This window comes from Nuphar pumila, chromosome 13 (genome assembly GCF_984573655.1).
Source record: "Nuphar pumila chromosome 13, dmNupPumi1.hap1.1, whole genome shotgun sequence".
Classification (NCBI taxonomy): domain Eukaryota; kingdom Viridiplantae; phylum Streptophyta; class Magnoliopsida; order Nymphaeales; family Nymphaeaceae; genus Nuphar; species Nuphar pumila.
The window spans coordinates 58,708,068-58,730,527 of record NC_143261.1 but is presented as its reverse complement, the minus strand read 5'-3'; the positions used below and the strand labels follow the sequence as shown (position 1 = coordinate 58,730,527).

The 22,460-nt window shown below is 39.4% G+C and overlaps 1 protein-coding gene across 1 annotated transcript; it reads left to right on the top strand.

The window, feature by feature from the left end:
• Positions 1-1,046: 1,046 nt before the first annotated feature.
• On the top strand, positions 1,047-22,440 carry LOC149818485 (protein REBELOTE-like). The gene is made up of 6 exons (XM_089986223.1): positions 1,047-1,097; positions 8,671-8,961; positions 9,663-9,965; positions 18,362-18,688; positions 18,783-18,989; positions 22,342-22,440. The coding sequence occupies exons 1-6, from the start codon at positions 1,047-1,049 to the stop codon at positions 22,438-22,440; spliced, it is 1,278 nt and encodes a 425-aa protein (XP_089842349.1).
• Positions 22,441-22,460: the final 20 nt, after the last annotated feature.

Below are 22,460 nucleotides of genomic sequence, written 5' to 3'. Positions count from 1 at the left end.
AAAGGGCATGACCGTAAATTCGTAATGCCCATACCTGGTCCGGAAGGCCGTCTTGGAGATATCATCTCCCTTAATTCTGAGTTGATGGTACCCAGATCTAAGGTCGATCTTTGAGAAGATCCTGGCCCTCTGCAACTGATCGAACAGATCCTCGATGCGTGGCAACGGGTACTTATTCTTTATTGTCGCCTGGTTAAGCATCCGATAATCGATGCACAACCGCAATGATCCGTCCTTCTTTTTCACGAACAAGACGGGAGCTCCCCAGGGCGAGACACTGGGGCGAATGAATCCCTGATCCATCAACTCCTGCAACTGCTTCTTGAGCTCTGCGAGCTCGGCTGGCGCCATCCGATATGGAGCCTTAGAAATTGGCGCAGTACCCGACAGCAACTCATTGCTGAATTGCACCTCACGAGGTGGAGGAAGGCCTGGCAGTTCCTCCTGGAAGACGTCTGGAAAATCTCGAACAATCTCCAAGTCTCCCATCGGGACTCGCGTCGGCCCGGACTGGATGACACTGACCAAAAAGGCAGTGCATCCCTTCCTCAGGTAGCTCTGCGCCTTCAACGATGAAATCAACTTGCTCGCGTGAACGGGTTTCACGATCTTGAATTCCATCTTGAGCATTCCTGGTGGAGATAAAACAATCCTGCTATCTCGGCAAAAAATCTTGGCATGATACTTGTGCAGCCAATCCATGCCTAGGATGACGTCAAATTCTGTCATCACTAGCAGGATAGCACAAGCCGGTAAATGCCAATCTACTAAGACTACGTCCAACTCTGGTACGTAGGCCGCACAAATGGTATTTTTCCCAATCGGGTTATACACTTCAAGTGTATTATGCAAGGGTTTTACAGGTATGTGCAAACACTCGGCAAAATTTACCGAAATAAAAGAGTGTGTGGCACCACAATCAAAAAGCACAAAAGTCGCTTGGTTAGCGACAAAAAGGGTACCTTGCACTAGGTCGCCCTTGGTCAACTGCTCAGCCTTGGCTTAGTAGACGCGTCCCGGTGCCCTCCTTTGACCGCTCGTCTGTGATGGTGGCGACTGATACTGCTGTTGCAGCAGTGGTGGCCGAGGGAGCAAAGGTGCTCCGCTGGTCTGCCTGGAATCATCAGCCACCTTTTTGCGGCAATCACGGACGTAGTGGCTCATCTTGCCAAAATACAGGCATCCGCCTGTGTCGAGCGGGCACGCCTGCCCAAAGTGAGATCGCTGGCATCTGGGGCATACGCTGCCAGCCTGTTGCCTGGCTGGAGGGTTGCCCTGTGGCCGCTGACGCTTCGAAGGAGGATATCGTTTCCTTCCTCCTTCGCTCTTTACAGGAAGGAGCGATCGTTTGTCTGGGTCACCGGAAGGTGTCTTCGGCTCACCACCCATAGCGGGTGGCCTCCTGCCCTGAGCACTCTTAGTGCGCTCCCATGCTTCACTCAGAACGGTGGCAGCAGCAACTGTCGCAGAGAAGGTCGAGGGCATGCTCGTTAGGACCCGATGCATGAGTCCCTCCTTCAGCCCCCGAACAAACTTTCCTGCTCGCTCGCGATCATCCGCGAACAGGTTAGGGCAGTAGGGTTTCAAACTCTGGAATTTGGCGATGTAATCCGTCAAACTCGAATTGCCCTGGCAGAGCTCCAAGAATTACACCTTCTTCTTCTCCCTTGCGTGAGGCGGGAAGTAGTTCTCCAAGAAAGCCTTTTTGAAAGCTTCCCAAGGAATGGGCGAAATCCCCAAAAACTGCACACCCCGCGTCATGTCCCACCAACTGCGGGCATTCCCCTTCAGCCTGAAGGTCCCGAATAGCGTCTTCTTGTCATCGGGCACTGACAAGACCTCGAACACTCGTTCTACCTCCTTCACCCAGCTATCGGCCATGTCTGGGTCGGGCTTGCCGTCGAAGGTCGGGGGATCAAGCTTCAAAAATTTCTCATACGTCACTGCGGTATGCGGGATCGGCTCAGGAACGGGCGCTGGTTCCCTTTGGGAACGAATTTGGTCTCGCATAGCCGCTGCCAGAGAACCTAGGGAATCCATCACGAATCCCCGCTGATCTGACCATTCGTCAGCAGACCCTTCGTTCGAGTTCCTTGCCATCCTTGGAGTAAACAAGGAATACCCATAATTAGAAATTTTAGGAAGCTCAAAACAAGCAAAAACATAAGTACTATTCATGTTTAACATGAGTAGTTTATGTAACCCCAGCAATGCTGGTATATACACAAAACATGTCAAGCCACTTAACTTAACAATGCCTTGTGCACCTACTAAGCAAGAGGAAAAGTATACTCACAGCGCGATACAGATGCTCAATGGTCAAGAATCCTTGCTTCCCTTAGCTCTGATACCAAGTTGTAACACCCCAAAATTTCAAGCTTGCAAACCTTTCAAAAAAAAAAACAGACAAGAGACTAAAAAGGAATCTCTTCATCTCAGAGATGGTTTACGAAATCAGCGGAAGACTATACTTTTATTAATTTCAAAAAGGCAAGCTGACAACTTTGAGCGCGTTAGCTAAAAGAACCAAAACGCACAACACATGCTACTTGCAAACACTTGGAAAAGCCACTTTCATTTAAGAAGTTCTCCAAATAGTATAAAATTCGGATATTCCAAGGAAAATTCGTTACAAAACCCCAAACAACAGGACGCGAGCTAAGAGCAGGAAGAAGAACGTCTTGGAGCCATCTTTCCACCGCGCCATCGCCTGTGGTGTACCTAATCATCACCTGTACCCATAGAATGGGTTAGTTTCGCGAAAAACTAGTAGCTGCACATGAGAGACTACAAGGAACTGAATTATGCAATTTAATTCAGTAGATTACGCAGTTTAAAGCAAATATGCAGTTAAACAGGTAAACAATGCATGCAGATAACTAGTGCAAACGCGTAAGTAGTGCAAGCGAATAAGTAGTGCAAGTGAATAAGTAGTGCAAGTGAATCAGTAGTGCAACGAATCAGTAGTGCAGCGAATCAGTAGTGCAACGAATCAGTAATGCAGCGAATCAGTAGTGCAACGAATCAGTAGTGCAAGGAATCAGTAGTGCAAGCGAGTCGGTGGTGCAAGTGAGTCGGTAGTGTAGGCGAATCTCATGGCTCAGCAACCAATGTGAACAGACTTTATGTTCCGATATTACTGGCCTGCGGGTACGCGCAGGCAAAACATAGAAACAACTGAGACTAGTTCGGGCGTCTATTATTCTATATATTTTCAATAACCCGAATAGCTAGTTGAGTCCGCTCCAAAGGGGACAGCTTTAGCCGAGAGAGGATTCCCCAGAGGCTGAAAAGCAGTGCCACGGATGCATCCAACTTCTGCAGAAGTGTTGAGCCAACTATTGTAGCCCCTTTCCCCTAACTTCAATGACTGGGGAGGCCGGATCATTGCCCGTGGAGTGGTTGTTAACAACTTGTCCATTAGAGTTTTTGTACTGATCTGTCCTCTCCCTTGACAGACAACCAGAAGCGAACGGGTGCGTTAGAGGTTGCTTAACTAACGACCCATTCTATGTTGTAGTCTTTAAACTACTCGAGCATCTTGCCTGTGAAGGCGAATGTCAGGCCATTTATGTGATTACAACAGTTTGCATTTAGCGTTGTTCGAGGTCGCACGACCGTCTCATCCGATCATCGCAGTACTAGACGTGTCGTGCACGACTACAAGTACTCTAGGATAAAGGGGGTATAGCTCCTCAATAGAAGCCTCAACAGGAGTGTTTCACAAAGATGTAAAGTTTATCAACTTTACTCTATCTTTTGAAACTGCAGTACCTTGTGCCAACATGATGCATGTGATTATCTCGAATCACATTCGCTATCGGGGTATCTACATGTCTCGCATGACTCGATACCGGCCTCGATAGACGGGATACGGGTTTCTCAACAGAACACCCGCTAAGAAGTTCGCTCGCTCCCGACTAAACTCTTGTCACAAGAGGGAGAGTGGTAAATGCTTCTTGCATCCTCCACGAGGATGCCCTTAAGGCATCCGCAAAGAGTAAGAACCTGCACGTCATCTGCAATAGCAAGGCAATACCAACACAAATGCAAAAGCAAGAGCCTAGGCGCAGAGCGCGACGGCAAGGTAAAGGGCAAGGATTGCGAAACCGCATCCTTGAGTGAAGTGGATACTCGTATAAATATATATATATATATTTGTATATATATATATATATATATATATATATATATATATATATATATATATATATATATATATATTCATTCAATGGTCGCTTTTAGTTCAATTGAACTTAATTCAATTATCCAAGTCTTCTGTGCAACTTTTCCCCTACCTTGGAGGGTTACGAGCTTGCTGACGTCTGCGGACGTACACGATTGACGGCTCGGGTCGCGCAGCGCGAGTGGGATCTGTCGTAGCTGCAAATATGTGATATTAACAAGCAAACTCTGACAAAAGCAAAAGCAAGGCAAAGACTCGACTTTGCCGATACATAAGGTTGGGGCCAACCGTCCCAATTGACTCGAAAAGAAGATGGGGCAGAATCAAAAGACTCTAGCTGCCAAAAGAGGGATGTAGCCCATGCGAGCAGATGACTCACGCTACTAGGAATTCCTCGTTGGAGACCAACAATTGTAATGATCTGTCCCCATCACGATGTAGCTTCCAAAGATTTCTCGGGCCTGTCGGCCAAGGGTATAGGCTCGCGCACAAAGGGCAGTGGGCCATCGGCCCCTGCTGGCAAAAAAGAAAGGCAGGGGCCGATGGCCCCTGCTGGCAAAAAAGAAAGACAGGGGCCCATCGGCCCCAGCTGGCAACAAAAGAAAGGCAGGGGCCGATGGCCCCTGCTGGCAAAAGAAAGACAGGGGCCCATCGGCCCCTGCTGGCAAGAAGGCAGTGGCCGATGGCCCCTGCTGGCAACAAGAAAGGCAGGGGCCATAAGCCCCTGCTGGCAAACAGAAAAGTAGGGGCCATAAGCCCCTACTGGCTAGCAAAAAGAGAGGCAGGGGCCCATCGGCCCCTGCTGGCAACAAGGCAGGGGCCGATGGCCCCTGCTGGCAACAAGAAAGGCAGGGGCCATAAGCCCCTGCTGGCTCACAAAAAGGAAGGCAGGGGCCCATCGGCCCCTGCTGGCACACGAAAAGGCAGGGGCCAATGGCCCCTGCTGGCGCAACTAAAAGGGACAGGGAGGAGGGGCTCGACCCCTCCCCTGCCATAGCCAAGAACAGGGAGGAGGGGCTCGACCCCTCCCCTACCGTAACAGAAGCAAGGAGGGGGGCTCAGCCCTCTCCCCTACCATAACGGAGAGCAGGGAGGGGTGTCGGGCCCATCCCCTACAAAAAAGGGGGCACAGGGAGGGGGTTTGACCCCTCCCGTGGGCACACAGAGAAGTGAGGGAGAGAGAGAGAAGAGACAAAGAGGGAAAAGAGGGAGAAAGAGGAAACGATGGCGTACCAGGGGGTTTTCGGAGGAAGCTCACCGAAAAGGAGCTCGCCGGAAGGAAGGGGGGTCGCCGATGTTGGTGGCGGCGGCTGTCGGAGTCGCCGGCGTCGGTGACTGTGGACGAGCGAGAGAGGGAAACGGAGAGACAGAGAGCAAGTGGCAGTGAGGGGGGTTTCGTTACCCTCCTCCCGCCTGCCTCGCTGTCTTTTAATGACAGCGAGGAGCGGTGGCCCGGGTCGGATCCGGATCCGGCCCAAACCAATTTTTTTTTTTTTTTTGATATTACAATGTCATAGAATTCAGATCTTGTTTATCCTTAATATAGGCCCACTCCCATGCTGGATCACCTGATTTTCTCTTAAAGTTCTGAATATGTTCCAAATTTGAAAATGTGGACCCACTAGCACTTGCAGATGAAGCCCCCTTCCATTGTTCTAAAAAATGATAAGAATCTAAAAAAAGGCAACATCTAAATTTGCTAAATAAAAAGGAGTAAGCAACAAATAACATATCAGCAAAATATGAATTCATAATAAAAAAACCCTTAAGTTTTTTTTTGTAATTGCAGCACACATTTAATGACAACTTTAACTGGAGCAAACCCTAGGTTTTTTATTAACTATAAAAAAGTTTAGGTGTGTTTTTAACAATATTGAAAACTTAGATGTGTTTTTTATAATCAACCAAAATTTAGGTGTTTTTTTTTAAATGTCCCCCAAAAAACATAGTTAAACCTAATTTGAGTTGGGTTCTGGTCATTATTTTATGCCTATCCTGATATTTGGGTTTGGGCTCAGTCAGATACCAGACATGGATCCGGCCCATTGACTGCCCAAGATGAGATCTGTGAACTTATACCCAAACAAATGTTTATCTGTGCACTTATACCCTAACAAATGTATATATGTGCCCACACATGCAACATTGGAAATAGCCAGTAACAAAAATTGGAGTGTGGCTGAGATTTGTTCGGATCACAGTAAATCTTTTTAGAAGAATTTCTAACTTGTCCTCACGGGAATTTGTAGGGGATTTTCAAAAAATGATTGTTTTTCTTTCATAGAATCAGTAATTTAGAGAAAAAGTCAAAAGGAAATTTACAAAAGCCAACAAGCGAAAATGTTTGGTTTATAAGAGGAAAAAAAAGAGAAAAACATAACTGCCACAACATAGATGAAAATATTATTCATGGCAACATTGATCCCAATTTCATGGAGATACTCTTTACACTGGTGTATAAAGCAGAGCTACCGGAAGCTTCTTAGATAGGTGGGAAGCTCGCTTCCTGGAAAATCGCTTCAGAAGCGTGATACTCCTCGTTTCCGAAACTTGATGAGAACCTCGATTCCCCCATGCTTCTCCTATGCTTTCCACACGCCTCATCTATTCTTCTTATATGTTCTCTTACTCAACTTTTCTTGTTTTTTATGTGTTTTCTCTCACTTTTCTCACTCACTTCCATGTGCTTTCTCTAAATTGGTAGTCATCATTTTTAGATTTTGTTATACATTTAATTCTTACACTAAAAAAACATGAAATTTAATATTCGTCACTTTTATTTTAGTTTTTATTTGTGTTTCATTTTGATTTTCATTCGATTCATATATTTCTTTTATTTATTATTCGCTTCCCGCTTCCTATATATTTTAAAATTCATTGCTTCTCGCTTCCGCTTTCTGTATCGTTTCCCGCTTCTGTTTCCTAGTCTGGCAACCTTGGTATAAAGTGATCCTAATAAACCGATAATGTCTATTTAGTACAAATATGACACCCAACAGTTTGCTTCATCACTCTTTTTTTTTATAGGCAAGCCATCACTGAGCATTTGATCTTTCTAGATTTATATTCTGATCAAATATATCACACTCACATCATTGGAATCACACCACGGAGCCAGCCCAAACTGTGAAGTGTGAACTCAAAAGGACAATTTAAAAATGTTTAAAAAAATGTGAAATGTTAAACAAAATGCTACCAAAGAATGTCCCAAAATATGATGAAGAAAACCGTGGCACCAACAACTTGAAACACTGAACACATTATTAAAATACTTTAATTCTTTTTCTTCACTTACCATTGTTTATAAGGTTCATATGGAGAGTACAACTTTTAAGAGAGAGAGAGAGAGAGAGAGAGAGAGAGAGAGAGAGAGAGAGGTAGCGGTACCTGTAGAGGGAGGAGAAGGTTGACCTTCTTCGACTCTGCCCTAGCGAGAGAAAGGAGAGAGAACGGAGCGAGAGAGAGTGGAGCAAAAAAAGGGGAAAAATGACCCTTTTCCCCCTTTTATACATGTTGATAACAGTCAACGGGAAAAAAATACCGACCTAGGCTTATGCCTAGGCACCACCTTTGACAACTAAGCTTACCATTAACTAATGCTAAAATCCATAAGTACCCCTGAAAAAATGAAATGTACACATAAATACAAAGAGGGGGTACCACACTAAATGTAATACACATATGATACATAAGTCTCATATGTGATTTAACATAAGAAGCGAGAATATAGCTGTAAATTCATAAAACGATATTAAAGGCAAAATATCACAATATTTTAAAAATATCATAAATTTATATATGTCATGATATTATCGTGATAATATCATGATATTATAAGTTGCCTTTTACTTTTTATTATATCTTAACTATGTTTTTCTTCTTTCTTTTGTTTTTTTACTTATTTTTTGTATTATGTGTTGCTTTTCTCACTTATTGCTACTGTTTTTAAAAATTTTTTAAGCACCAAGTTTATATTTATCAACCAAACCTAGAGAAATTGCCTTGCTAAGATATGTCCGAGACCGATATTTGTGACTATGATAATATATATTTTTTGTATTTATATAATGCATGTCTACCTATTTTATTGCTTGTTGATCATTGATTTATATTTTATACTACTGTGATATAAAAATTTCTAAAATATTGTTTATTTTGTTTGATGCCATTATTTGGGCTATTTCTTGATTCTTTCTTTCCTGTGTTCACTTATTCTCAACTTTTATGTGTTGCTTACTTTGTTAGCCTTCACATGACAACTTTCAGATGACGAAGGTGAACCAAATGAGAGCAGCAGCAACAAAACCGAGGAAAATTCAAGTTTATGTGAACATAAAATCCTCACAAGTTTCTCCATTGATTCATGGTGCCAACAGATCATGAATCAACAAAACATCTCTGTGCTTCCTAATCTGTTAAATGGATTCTGGGTTGCATGCCATTATGGAAGTGATAACTCTGATGCTCTATTATACAAGATTCAGACAAGAGCAGCTTTCTGCAAGGTTTTGTTAATTGTGCTTCATGAAGCAGACAGTATATTCCGAAGATTATTGGGAATGTCAAGCTCTGGTTGCAAGGACACTGTACTGAGCTTGCAAAATACTTCAAAATGGGCCTCAGTGAAACCACTGGTTAAGTCTTACATCAAAAGTACATTGTATCTTCTGACTCAGGCTACAGATACACAGATAATTGTCTTCGTCCTTTCTCGGCTCAGAGATTCAGTTATATTTTTAGTTGCATTTCCGGTTTTGCTACAAAGGCTTAGCAAGGTAACTGTTGTTGAACAAGCTAGAATCTATTGAGAAGCAAAAGATATGCATGTGTATGCGTAAACATGCACGGATGTGCCCCATGCTATCCATGTGCATGCTTGTATTTGTGTGCTGACGTTGTCATGTCTGTGTTTTTCCAAAAAACATGTTTGTTTTTTAGTTTTATGCTTTGTTCATTACATTAGGCCATTTCTACGGCAAAATCGTGAGACTTCTTTTAAATGCAATGAAGTTTCCAGGATCTATATTGCATGATCTTGCTGGTACAGCAGAAAGGATATATTTGGTATTTCTTTGGGAGAAAAGTTTTCTTTATGAGGAAAGACGTAGGGAACAAGGGGTTTCAGTGCTAAATTTTTTAATGAGCAAATGTGGTTATTTCACAAAATTCATTTATTGCAGATGGAAAACCCTTTTTAGGTGTTTGCATCTATTATTTCATAATAATTCATATTTTGAGAAAGGTTTTTTCTTTGTTTGTCTCAAAGTGCTTGTCCATCACATGGGAAGAGGTGTACTTAATCAGCCCGGAGGTCACATAGATTGGAACCCCTACAGTTAACTTATTATCATTATACATGAGATTGATTTGAACCGTTGCTGTTACACTCGGCTATTGCAAGGGCATTCTTGTGATGAATGTCTAATAACTTATCGCTTAATGGATTTTTATTATCTCATATGTGAGGTGATTGCAGATTGCCATCCACCTATGGGCAACTGGAGGAGGGAGAGTCTCTTTGGCAGCATTCTTACTCATCCGAAGCATGGTTCTGCAGTTAAATTCAGATTGCTATGATTCCTTCCTAACGAACATGTACATAACATTTTTGGCACACTCCAAATTTGTTGAACCGGAAAACATAAAACATATCCAGTTTCTTGCTGATTCTGTTGTGGAGTTGTACTCACTAGATATTGCTAAGTCTTACCAGAAGGCATCCATCCTTATACAGCACCTTTCCAAGGTTTTGCAGCATGCCCTCAAAACCAAGACGGAGGTCAGTTTTTCAACTCATGCATATCACAATTTTAAAAGCCAAATTAGTTTGCTAGTTATCGTGTCTAATTGTTCCTGCTTGTCCATCTATGCATAATGTAGAATATTGCAGTTATTGAATATATTAAAAAGTCTAAGATTTTAGGTTATTGAATATTGTAATATTATGCATTATTGGTTGTTTTGGTACCCTTTTTGGTTATAGTATATCAAAAAGCTTAGCCTTTCAAGAGGAAATATTTATGTAGAACCTATATATATGAAATATGATGTTACAATATAAAGAAAATTCCTCAGATCTAGTAAACCATCTCCCCCCACTCCTTCACTTTCTCTCTCTGTGAAACTTGCTAGGCCCTTGTTTGGTGCCTTCTTTGATAATGGGAAACTCCTAATAATACTTAATATCCAAAAAAAGAAAAAAAAAATTCTGAAAGAACAAAAGCACAATTTATAATACTTGTACAGTGTAGTCGATTGAACTTCAACCTTGCGAAATTATGAACATTATGTATGTAACAAACAAACCTTCTCATTTCCTTAAGAGTCATTGACACTTCCAATTCTGTAGATTGGACTGCAGAATTTGCAATTTGATCAAGCCACATGATCAAGATATAGCTGGATAGATGTCAGACACATCTAGGGATGTAACTGGGTTGGATGTGGTTTCAATGTAGGCATAATTGGATATAACCGATGTCACATGGACTCGGTTAGGAGGTCGATGCACCCGTGTCGACACACCCCGACACGGGTGCGGCTTCAGACACGGGGCAGACTCGGTCAACAAGTGTTGGACTCGGTCAATGCATCGGGGCCGAGTCCGTCCACTTTATAGACTCGGTCAACTTCGACCGAGCCTATTATTGTCCATATTTAAAATTTATTTTGGACTCGGGTCGGGTCCGATCCGGATCCAAAATGTTTATCGGGGTCGGGGCCAAACCCTAAAGAGGCTACGCAAGGGGAGGGGCTTACGACAGACCCCTCCCCGCTGATCTTTCCCTCTCCCCCAGCCGTCCCTCGCTCTTCGTCCCCTTCAGTCTCGCCTGCGACCCAGACCCTGACGATCGTAGCCGCAGCCAGCCATCGGCGGCCCCAGCCACCGGTCCTCTCAGGTATGCACTCCTCCCTCTTCCGTTCTTCTTCCCCTTCGTCCGGTAGGGGGCGAATCCCCCTGCCTCGTTCGTGTTTTCCGGCAAAGGATGGAGGCCTCTGCTTGAGTTTATTTTTCAGTAGGGGGCTCCCGTGCCTCAAATTTGTTTTTCGACAGGGGGCTGCCCCCTGCGTCAGATCTGTTTTCCGGTAGGGGGCTCCGCCCCCTGCCTCAGATCTATTTTCCGGCAGGGGGCTGCCCCCTGCGTCGGATCTGTTTTCCGTTAGGGGACTTCGCCCCCTGCCTCAGTTTATTTTTTGGCAGGGGGCGGAGCCCCCTACCTCGTTCGTGTTTTCCAACAGGGGGTGGAGGCCCCTGTCTCAGTTTATTTTCCGGCAGGGGGCTCCCCTGCCTCAAATCTGTTTTTCGGCAGGGGGCTGCCCCTGCCTCAGATCTGTTTTTCGGCAGGGGTCTCCACCCACTACCTCAATGCCTTTGTTATTTTCTATCAGGCACACAGTTAGAGGGGTGGAGCTCTTGTTACTATGTTTTTGAAGTGTTTATTAACTTTATTTACTTATTTTCTATTCACTTTTCACTTTTCAGATATAATGGCGAGTTCTAGTGGTGTCAATAGAGTTGGTTCAAGTTTAACTCTGAATTAGAAGTTTCTCAACCACTTTAGAGGCTTGTGACAGAAGGGATAAAAAGCTAGTGGTGGTAGTGGTGGGAATGTGCAGTTTCATTATAATTTATGTACGATTGTTTTCATGGGTTCTTATACGCGTGTGAAAGCACATCTTTTGCATATTCGTGGTCAAGGAATTAGGAAATGTTCTGGGGTTGATAAGGACTTGTTAAAGCAATTAAAGAAAGAACAAGAGGAAGCTGAAAAGAAGAAAATTGCAGAGATGAGAAGCGATTCGAGCTTTTGAAGAAAAGAAAGATGGAAGGCAATAAAACAATACAAGGATCATTCAAAAACATGGCAAGAGCAGAAATTAATAAAAAGATTGGTCGATTCTTTTACTCAAGCTCAATTCTTTTTAATGTAGCTAGAAGTCCATACTGGAAAGATATGATTACATCTTTGACTAATTGTAATTTGAGTGGTTAACAACTTTTCTTGCAGAGGAAAAAAATAGAATTGAAGACTTGTTAGAGACCAAAAATTTGCATGAAAACGTCATGGAGTGTCTATTGTTTCTGATGGGTGGACTGATATACAAAGGCGTCCACTGATAAACTTCAATGCTTACTCACTTAATGAGCCAATCTTTTTGAAGACTCTTGATGCATCTGGGGAGTATAAAGATGCTGAATATTTAAAGAGATTATTTGTTGAAGTGATAAAAGAAGTGGGTGAAGAAAGTGTGGTGCAAATCATTACTGACAACGCTTCAGTTTGCAATCGTGCATGAATGAATTTGGCAAGTGAAGATACATATTCACATATTTTTTGGACTCCTTGTGCAGCACACAATTTAAATTTGGCACTTAAGAGTATATACAATCCATCAAAAGATAATGCACATGCACATGAAATGTGTTTATAGATTGAGGAAATAGAGCATGATCGAAATATTAGAAATTTTGTTGTAAACCATCATCATGCCCTTTCTATATTTAATCGGCATTCTGATCTCAAGTTACTGAAAGTTGTTGAAACTCGTTTTGCTTCTCATTGTTATGATGCAAAGAATTAAGCAACTCAAGAATGCATTGATGATGATGGTGGCTGATAAAGATTGAGATTTTTATCGCACTGAAGATGATGTTAAGTCTCAAGCTATCAAAAAATGCATCTGTGATGATTTTTGGTGGGATAAAATTACACATTTTGTTGAATTTATAGAGCCTATTTGGGAAATGTTGAGAGAAGTTGACAGAGATATACCCATGCTTCATAGAATTTATGAAACGTGGGACAATAAGATTGAAAACGTTCAAAGTATCATTTTTAAACATTAGAAGAAAGATGTTGCACTTGATGATTCAGAATTTTACAATTATGTACATTCAGTTTTAGTGAGAAGATGAGATAAAAGCAATACACTTTTGCATTGCATGGCACACTCTCTCAATCCAAAATATTATGCAAAAAAATGGTTGACAACAGGTGTTGGTCGTGTTTTTCCAAATGAAGATCCTGAGATATCAAGGAACAAAATGATATATTTGGGAAGACTTTTTAATGATCCTCACATGTTTAAGGTTATAAATAGTGATTTTGAAAAGTTCTTTACTGGAAGATTTGATTCTTTAGCAACACTCATAGCAAGGGACGGAGAAGATCCCCTTAATTGGTGGGCAACATATGGATCAGATACACCAAATCTGCAATGTCTTGTAATGAAGTTGTTATCCCAACTTGCTACATCATCGTGTTGTAAAATAAATTGGACTCACATATGTTCAAATTCACAACATTAAAAGAAACAAACTCACTAGTAAAAGAGCAGAGGATTTGATTTATGTTCACTCTAATCTACGATTAATTTCTCGTCACACCAAAGATGAGTATATGTACTTTTTTTTCTTTTGTATTCAAAGTTCATATTTAAATATTTATATTCAAAGTTTGAAGTTAGATACTAAGTTAGTCATATTTTGATGTAGTTGTGAACCATCTAAGTATTGAGATGTAAATCCAAAAGATTTTGACTTGGAGGGAGAACATGATTTGCATACTCTCAACATGGACTACCTCGATCTTGTTCTTCCCTCTAATTCAGACGATGGGGCAGATTTATGATAAGTTTTGTTGTTATCACACTCACAAGCTTCTTTATGTGTTATATTTTGGTAAGTTTGTGTTGTTACTTCAATAGAATTACTTTTTTATTTTTGTTGTAAAATTTACAATCTTATTATTAATTTATTGTTATATATATAATTATATATATATTTTTAAAATATATATAGCCGAGTCCCTGTCTTCAAAATTTTTGAAATTGTGCCGCACCCGTACCCGCACCCGTACCCATACCCGTACCCACACCCGCACCTGCACCTGCACCCATGTGACATAGGATGTAACCTAATCAGACTTGGAGTTGGATGAAGAGATGGGTGAGAAAAGCCTTTAGCAAGCCAGATCCTATCAGCGTAATTTGTGTGTGTTGGTTCTGAACCATGATGCCATATGGTGATGTGCACTATTGTTTGCATGAATATAACCAGCAAATGTTAGATGTACCCCCCGCAGACATGTTCAACATAGTTTATTTACTATATTATGAGGTTTTATCATGTCTAATATACCATAATCATAGTCACAATTATATATATATATATATATATATATATATATCGTGTGATAATATCAGGTGCAGAAAAGAAAGAAGAAAGGAAGGAAAAAAAGGAGGGAAGAAGGAAGAAGGAAGAAGGAAGAAGGAAAGAAAACTGTTTTTCCTAGTTTTTTTTTATTTTCGCATTTTATTTTTAAGTTCATAGATTTTCCTGGGATTGATTGAAAAATATATAATATCCTGATATTTTGCCTTAGCCGAGATATAGCCAAGACCGATATTTGTGACTATGATTATAATACAGTTTCAAAGATGGTGAAAAAACGAAGGCTCACAATTCATGAGGATAAAAAATGGTCTAAAATATCCTATTAAAATAAACTTTAATGCATAAAATGGAAAATAGAACATCCTAAAATGATCCAAAGGTTAGTTTTTGCTTTTAGAGGTTAGATCTGTGTAAAACAAGTGTGTACCACCATAAGTTATGGTGGTTCAGTACCACCATAGAAACACCATATCCATATACATATGTACACACGTGTACATGCATATATATATACACACCATTGTCACCGATATCGCTGATATTTTGAATATATCGTGATATTATCGGCAATTTCAAGCTTGCCGATAATATTGGGAATATATCGTGATATTTTCAAAATATCAGCAAATAAAAAATATCACGATATTTTTGTGTTTTTTTTTTAAATTAAATTTGCATTTCCTATTTTTTTGTTTCTTTTATATTTTAAAACCTTTAAAACATGTTTCTTTATATTTTTGAAAGAAAAATAATACAAAACTTATTATTTTCTTAGGTTTTTTTGTTGTTATTTATATTTTTTTCAATTTTTTAAACTCCCATGATTTTCCCAAGATATTCCCAAGATTTATCAACTTTTGAAAATCTCTCCGAGAAATACCCTCACTGAGAAATTACCTTTAACGATACAGGTGACTATGATACACACATTTTAAGCCAGATATTATGTTGGATTTGGATTAGGATATAAAAAACTGAAAGATAGTCTGTTCTGATTAGCTAATTGGATATTGAAATTTATACTGAATCCCTCTAAATGGATTTAAGCCAGTTGAATATCCAACCCTCACATCCTTAAGCGACATCTGCATAAGACCTATTTAAATCTTTAGCCCTGTTTCTTCCAAAACCATCCTAGTGCCATGTTTATTTTGGCCAGGCTACACTTCACCCCATGGCAAAGGCTTGGCCTGATTGCCTAGGCATGGGCCCATCAGTTTCAGGCCCAAGCTAAGTCTGTCCTGCACCATGTACCCAGCTCAATACCCACCCCTTCTGGAAGAAAGAGACTGAGGTTGGGTCAGATGATGCACTTTGGTTTGACCCAACACCATTAGAGATTGGAAATCTTTAGAAACATGTTTCTATTCTACTTGACCAGCACAATGAAATTTCTCTTGTATCTATGTCCTTCAAAGCAATCAGAGAGTTGATGAAATGGCGAACTTGGATTTTATGGTGACATATTTATTATAAATCCCCATTGATTTCATACAATTTATTTTTCATATATTTTTTTCCTGAAGGTGGCAGTATTATAACTTTATCCACTTGTATAGCTGAGGTGTATTATAGTTGTCTTAGAACATAGGAATATAATTTTAACTTTATAACCCTAACCTTGTTTCCTTCTTCTATAATTGTAGTAATATTTTATTTCCAGTTCCTATGATCTAGCATATATCTCATAAACTCCAAACAAAGGGTTTATATGATTGACAATAGAAACTTTAGAAAGTCCTTCAATTGTTTAGGAGTTACTTCTCGCTAATAAAACCAGATGATGCGGATAGATGGATATGTGTTTTGACTTTTGAGCTTCTCTCGATTCCTTGGGTTCTGGAACAATTTAAAAAAACGTGGCATGTTTAAGTCATTTTTAGTTTGAACGACCATCCCTGCTTAATTAGTGTCTTTGGGCTTTGTGACCCATGACTTGCAATTAGCAAATTCAGTGACTGTGGGATCAACTTTGCAAACATCTTCAAAAACTACTTCAAATAACCAGGATTAACTCATTTTTTTCCAATGTGAAGTTTGAACGCTTTTTTTAGCCATCTACTTTCTTTGATGATGATGCCATCTTATCATTTTAAGAAAAAGTGAAATTTGGATATCAGGACTAACTTAAATGTCTTATAGTCAAAGAGCTAGGCAGTGCACACGTGCCAGCTTGCTGTGTGGCTCAGAAACACACAAAATAAATTTTCAAAATGAAAAGATTGATAAAAGGCTTTCAAGATCTAGAAATTTTCTGAAATTATATGTTTTAACATTGTATGCAAAAAACAGTTATAGTATAATATGAAATTCAAGGTGGCTGTAATGTTAAGATTAACATCTTACACCATTACAAGATGTATGCTAATATTAGTAAAAATTGTGCACCTACTTGAGCACAAGATGGCACTGTGACATGCACCCAGGAAAGCAAACCGGCATATTTAACATAATATGAAAATCCATGACTCTGTAAATACATTTGTATGTGATGTTGATTGTTGAACAGAACCCAGGAATTCAAATAAAAAAAAGAAAGAAAAAGTTTCAATCACAAACATAACTTGCTATTCTCTGTCTTTATAGACTTTTTTTTATTAAGATCAAGCATACTTAGAAGCACCTAAGTGATGTTTACATGAGGTTTCCTGAGCATGACTTTTATCGCCTAGTGCTAGCACATAGGTAGCCTTCCCAGTCAGTAAGCTGGCCTCACAATATGGGTATAGGCAGGGACCCATGTGAAATATAGATATTGTATTGATCTCATTTCTAAATCTTTGTCATTTTATTTCAGCACCATGAAATGTTCATGATCCAAAGTTATATTATTTTACCAATTTGTCTCCTTTCACTTTATTCAACTAGAAACAGTTCTTTTACTTGTTTCCTGAAGTTACTCTGTGCTCTATTAGTTCAGAGCCCCGAGTGCAACAAAACTAAATCCCTTAGGTTCTTTCACTAAAAGGTAAAGGAAAAAGTCCCTTTAGATAGAGACTCTTCAGAAAAAGGATCACCACCTCTTTGGGTATGCAAAGGCTAGTTCCTTTGTTCTTGTGCTGTTGTGCATGGCCAATGGATAATGTTGCATAGATTGGACGATCAATGACTTTCTTGTGCCACTGAGAAGACATTGGTGTAGATTTGGAAATGGTGGGTAATGACTATTTAGAGGCTTCTCAGAAGTAAAAGAAATACATGTTACTGTATGGATGAATTTATCTCACATGCAAGTTTATCACCTCCAATCACAAGTCATAAGGTCTTGGACCTTCATGGCGTGGCCTCATTGCTCTTTCAGGTATTTTTTATGATGTTTTCCTTTAGCACAAACCCAAGTATTGTGTCATGAAGGTTATAGAGGGTGTGGTTCTGCTCATCATGACAGAAATTGCATATATAAAGGGTTTATTGTGGGCAAACTATGGGTGACACCAAGCTTACAGAAATTAATTATTATTTCATGTATGTGAAAGTTGCAAGTGAGAAAGTTTACCACAGTGAAGATAATGATGCTACACTTGTTAATTTGCCACTAAAAGAAGTCTGAAGTTTTTATAGGATGAATTCCATGTGTGTGAGCATTATTTTGCATTCTCAAGTGTGTTTCACTATGTTTCAGACCACTATCTGATTTGATATAGATAAGCTATGGGCGATTTCACAATTTCATCGGCCAACACTGCTGGGATCTATATTATGTTAATTATTGGAACTATTGCAGCATGGTTTGATGTTAATTGGAAAACCGACAACTTCTCTAGTTTCCTCTGCCCTGCTCTCATTCATGTTCTTATGGAATCAAGTCATTGAACCTAGAACGGTTCTTACCCTTCTTGAGAAATTCACTGTGATATTGTTGTTTCCCAAATATAGTGAGTGTTTTGCCTATTCCCCACAATTTTCTGCTTATTTGTTCATAATTGTGGTTGCAATTCTGTTTGTACACGAGATCCATATTTCTCTATCTTCTTTCTAATATTTTACATATTTTTCAGGATGGACTAAGGAAAATACAAGATTGGCAGTATGTAAACTGCCTTGAACTTTGGGTTAAGTTTGTATGTGCTAACATCAAGGAACATGATCTTCAGAGTTTGCTATACTTGGCAATTCAGATGATAAATGGACTTGCCCATATGTTGCCTGGACCTCGTTTCTTTCCTTTGAGGCTAAAATGCATCCATTTGTTGAATAAGCTTTCACATTCTAGTGGCGTCTTCATTCCTGTGGCTTCTTTATCTCTAAGCTTTCTAGAATTTGGGGAAGGTGGCAAATCTGATAATAGTGCTCCAAAAGATTTTAATTTTTCAAGTATGTTGAAGGTTGGTTCAAGTGGAGAGACTACCTCATCAGTTTTCAGGATCTTCACTGTCTCGGCTCTCTGCTTTACTTATTAGTTGGTTACTTGTCTGACAGGTGCCAAAACAGCTACTGAAAATGAAAGCATACCATGAGCAATGTGTACGCTCTGCAGTTGAAACACTTTCAGAGCACTTTTTTCAATGGAGTTATCATGTATCTTTCCTTGAGTTGGCTTTTGTTCCACTCGTCAGCTTTAGAAAGTTTTGCAAAAAGACAACCAGTGAGAGCCTCAGACGTCTTGTAAAGCCATTCATGGATCAGGTAAATATTTTTGAATAAGCTTACATGTTTGACTTTACGATAGCACGTGCTCAGAGTTGTGTTTTTTATCTGTAAATTGATTTTCTTTTGACCAACAATGTGAAACATTGCTCAGGGAATCCTTAGTACAACTAACTTGGGCTGACAGAATCTGTGTCACAAGGTTGCACCTACCCCTGACCACAATCCAAGTGCATAAGGTGAAGGGGCTCTGAACTTGGGGCAAGGGCACTTTGCTTCAATTCTACATCTACCCTTGCCACAATTCAAGATCATATGAGGATTTTGTACCTACATTTGATTATGTGGAACCAGCCCTGTCCACTTCATGCCGCTGCCACCTGAACAACCTTAAATTGAATGGTCTAAGCTTGGAAGCCTGTAGTTCTAATGAAAGATTTGTTGGTTCGAGACAAGAAAAAAAATTGATGACCAATGCGGTGTTTCAAAACCTAGCAAGCTCAGAACCCATCTTAGGATGCAGGAAGTGTAGCCAAACTTCTCCAGGTTTGTGCCTAGAGTTAGATGGACTTGGAAAATCCAATACCCACCAATTTGGATTAACAAAACAACCAGCCGGGACTGAGTTATCCACTTGGCGCCAAGTGACACAATCTTGTTCAATGAATCAATATCATGGTGATAGGCTTAATCCTATCCATTTGGATTATGGTTATAAACATTATTTTATACTAATGAAGAAGCAGTTCCCAACATCTCTTTTTTATTAGACGGGGAAAACCTGGCCCAGTCTGGAGACTTGGCCCAGACCTGGTTGTCTATCCAGGAAAAAATCCTGTACAACTACCCTGCCTCATGAACAGTACTGCTGTTAATATATATATATATGTTAAAATATATGTAATCATGTATATATATATACCCGATAAAGGGTATTTCTATAATTCTGCCCATTAGGGGCATTTCAGTCTTTTTACTTTTCTTTTATTTCCTTTTTCTTTTCTCTTTTCTGATTTTCATTTTTCTTTTTTTGATTGTAAAATGCATTAAATGCATTGCATTGGGGGTCTCTGTTAAATTATGTATATAAATATATATATATATATATACATACGTATATATATACATATATGTATATATATATACATATTTCTTTTTTTTGTTTTCTTATTTCTCCAAATACCCAATAGGGGTATTTTGGTAAATCCCCATGTAAACTCTCCCCTTTTCCTTTTCTCTCCCTTTTTTACTTTTTCTTTTTTTCTTTTGCTTTTTTAAGACCACAAGGGGCCCCACTCATCTTGTCGTTCGGGCCCCAACGGTCATATTTTTGAGATACTTTTTAGGAATTGAGGTTGCCTATTCTCTCAGAGGATATATTCTCTCTCAAATAAAATTAGCTGCTAACATATGTGCTAGGTCAAAAGTTTTCGATAAAAAGGTGGAAACCTCAAAAGTCATAAATACAAAATTAAGACTTGAAGATAGTGTATTGCTTGAAGATTCTATTTCATATTATCAATTGATTGGATCTCTCATTTATCTCTCTATCACCCAACCTAATATCACTCATGTGTTCATGCAGCAAGTCAGTTTTAACATGCCCCTACCACATTGCACATGGCAGCAATTTTGAGGATTGTGTGATACATTAAAAACACCGTTTCAAAAGAGCTTTTTTTTTGTCCTCTTCATCATCTTTAGATCTAATTATCCGGGGTGGTAACCTAAATGATAGGTTTTTGTATTTTTTAAAGAGATTCGTTGATCTATTGGAGGTGTAAGAAACGACAAAAAATATCTTTATCTTCAGCTGAAGCCGAATATCAGGTAATGACTATGACAACAATGGAGCTTGTGTAGCTTAAAAGTCTTCTCAGTGATATGGAAATCATCATCTCAACACCTTCGAAGAGTGTTATGACAATAAGAGTGTAATCTACATTGCGAGCAACCATACCTTCCATGAGCGAATCAAACATATTAAGATGGATTGTCACTATGTTTGTGATGAATATCTAAGAGGAACTATTACGTTGCCGTACCAGTTGACAAATTTCTTCATCAAAGCTCTTTCCGCTCCTCGATTTCTCATTCTCAGCAAACTTTCGATCATTTTCTCGTAAAGTTTGAAGGGGAGTGTGTATATATATATATATATATATATATATATATATATATATATATATAAACAGTTTGCCCAATAAGGGCATTTTTGTCTTTTTGTATGTAATTATAGTTGTTTATTAGAAACAACTATTTTTTCATTTTCTTATTTTTGTCTTTATTTTCTTTTTTTATTTCTATTTTATCATGTCATTGGGACCCACTCTATAGAGTCGATAGGGGCCCCAACAGTAAAAAAATATGACCGAGGGAGCTCCCCAACGTCTCTATGAAAGGGAGCTCCCAATGGTCTCCCTCTTGTATTTGTATATAAATAGGGGAGTGTTCCCCCTATATTTTTTCATGGCTTCCCAAAGCACATTTTCAATAATATTTTATTTTTAATTGACTCTTTGTATTGTCCTTTAGTGGACTTTTGTCTATGCACTTTTGTGCTTGTCTATCTTCTTTGTAATTGTCCACTTATGTGCTTTTGCACTTTGCTTTTGTAATTCCACATACTTCATTACAACCGCTTGCATCAGCTTGCACACAGGCACATGACTGGTTTTGATCTTGAGATGTGGGATTAGCATCACTCCTCAACCCCACTCCGCTGGCCAAATGCACACTCTGCTGCAGGGCCAGCTCCCAGCATCTTACCCAAAATCATTTTAAGTATTTGTTGCTGATAAAATTAAAACAAATCCCTTTTGGTGTTTGTGATATGCACTTACACTTCAGCTATCTGCGACATTTCCTAGACTGGACCAGATTCCATGCAACACCCAAAATAATGTCCAAATGAAAGTAGCAGGATGATTTTTGAAACATCCTCTGTTGTGCTCTTTGTGACCAATGTTAAACTAATTGATGAAATAAGGAAAAGAAAATTAAACTAAAACATAGTCTTGGTGTTTAGTTGACATCAGTGAATATTTTAGGACTGTTTCATATTGTAGTATATAATGGTATTCTACAGATGCAAACTTTGTAAGCAGGATGCACTAGTAGTGGATTTCATGATGGACATATCATCTTCACATATTTTTTTTTGTATTAATATCATGCTCTTGAAGTTTCTGGATATCATAATCTGACATCAAATATTCATGAAAAGAGATGATGTCTGCTTTTTTCTTTTTCATTCAAGCTTAAATTACGGGAGAGTATGAAAATGAGCTTTTCTTGTAATTAAAGACTTGCCATCTTCTGCGCTCTTCAGCATTCAAGTATCAAATTAATTTGGCAATTCTCTCACCTTTTTCTTTTTCCTATGATATAGGTTGAGCAGAACATAGAATTTGTACAGAAAAAAAGGGATGAGATTGCTTTTTCTCCAGATGACCAAGCATCACTTGAATCTTTTCTCCAGGTGTGCTAGTGTTTCTCTTTTTTTTTTGT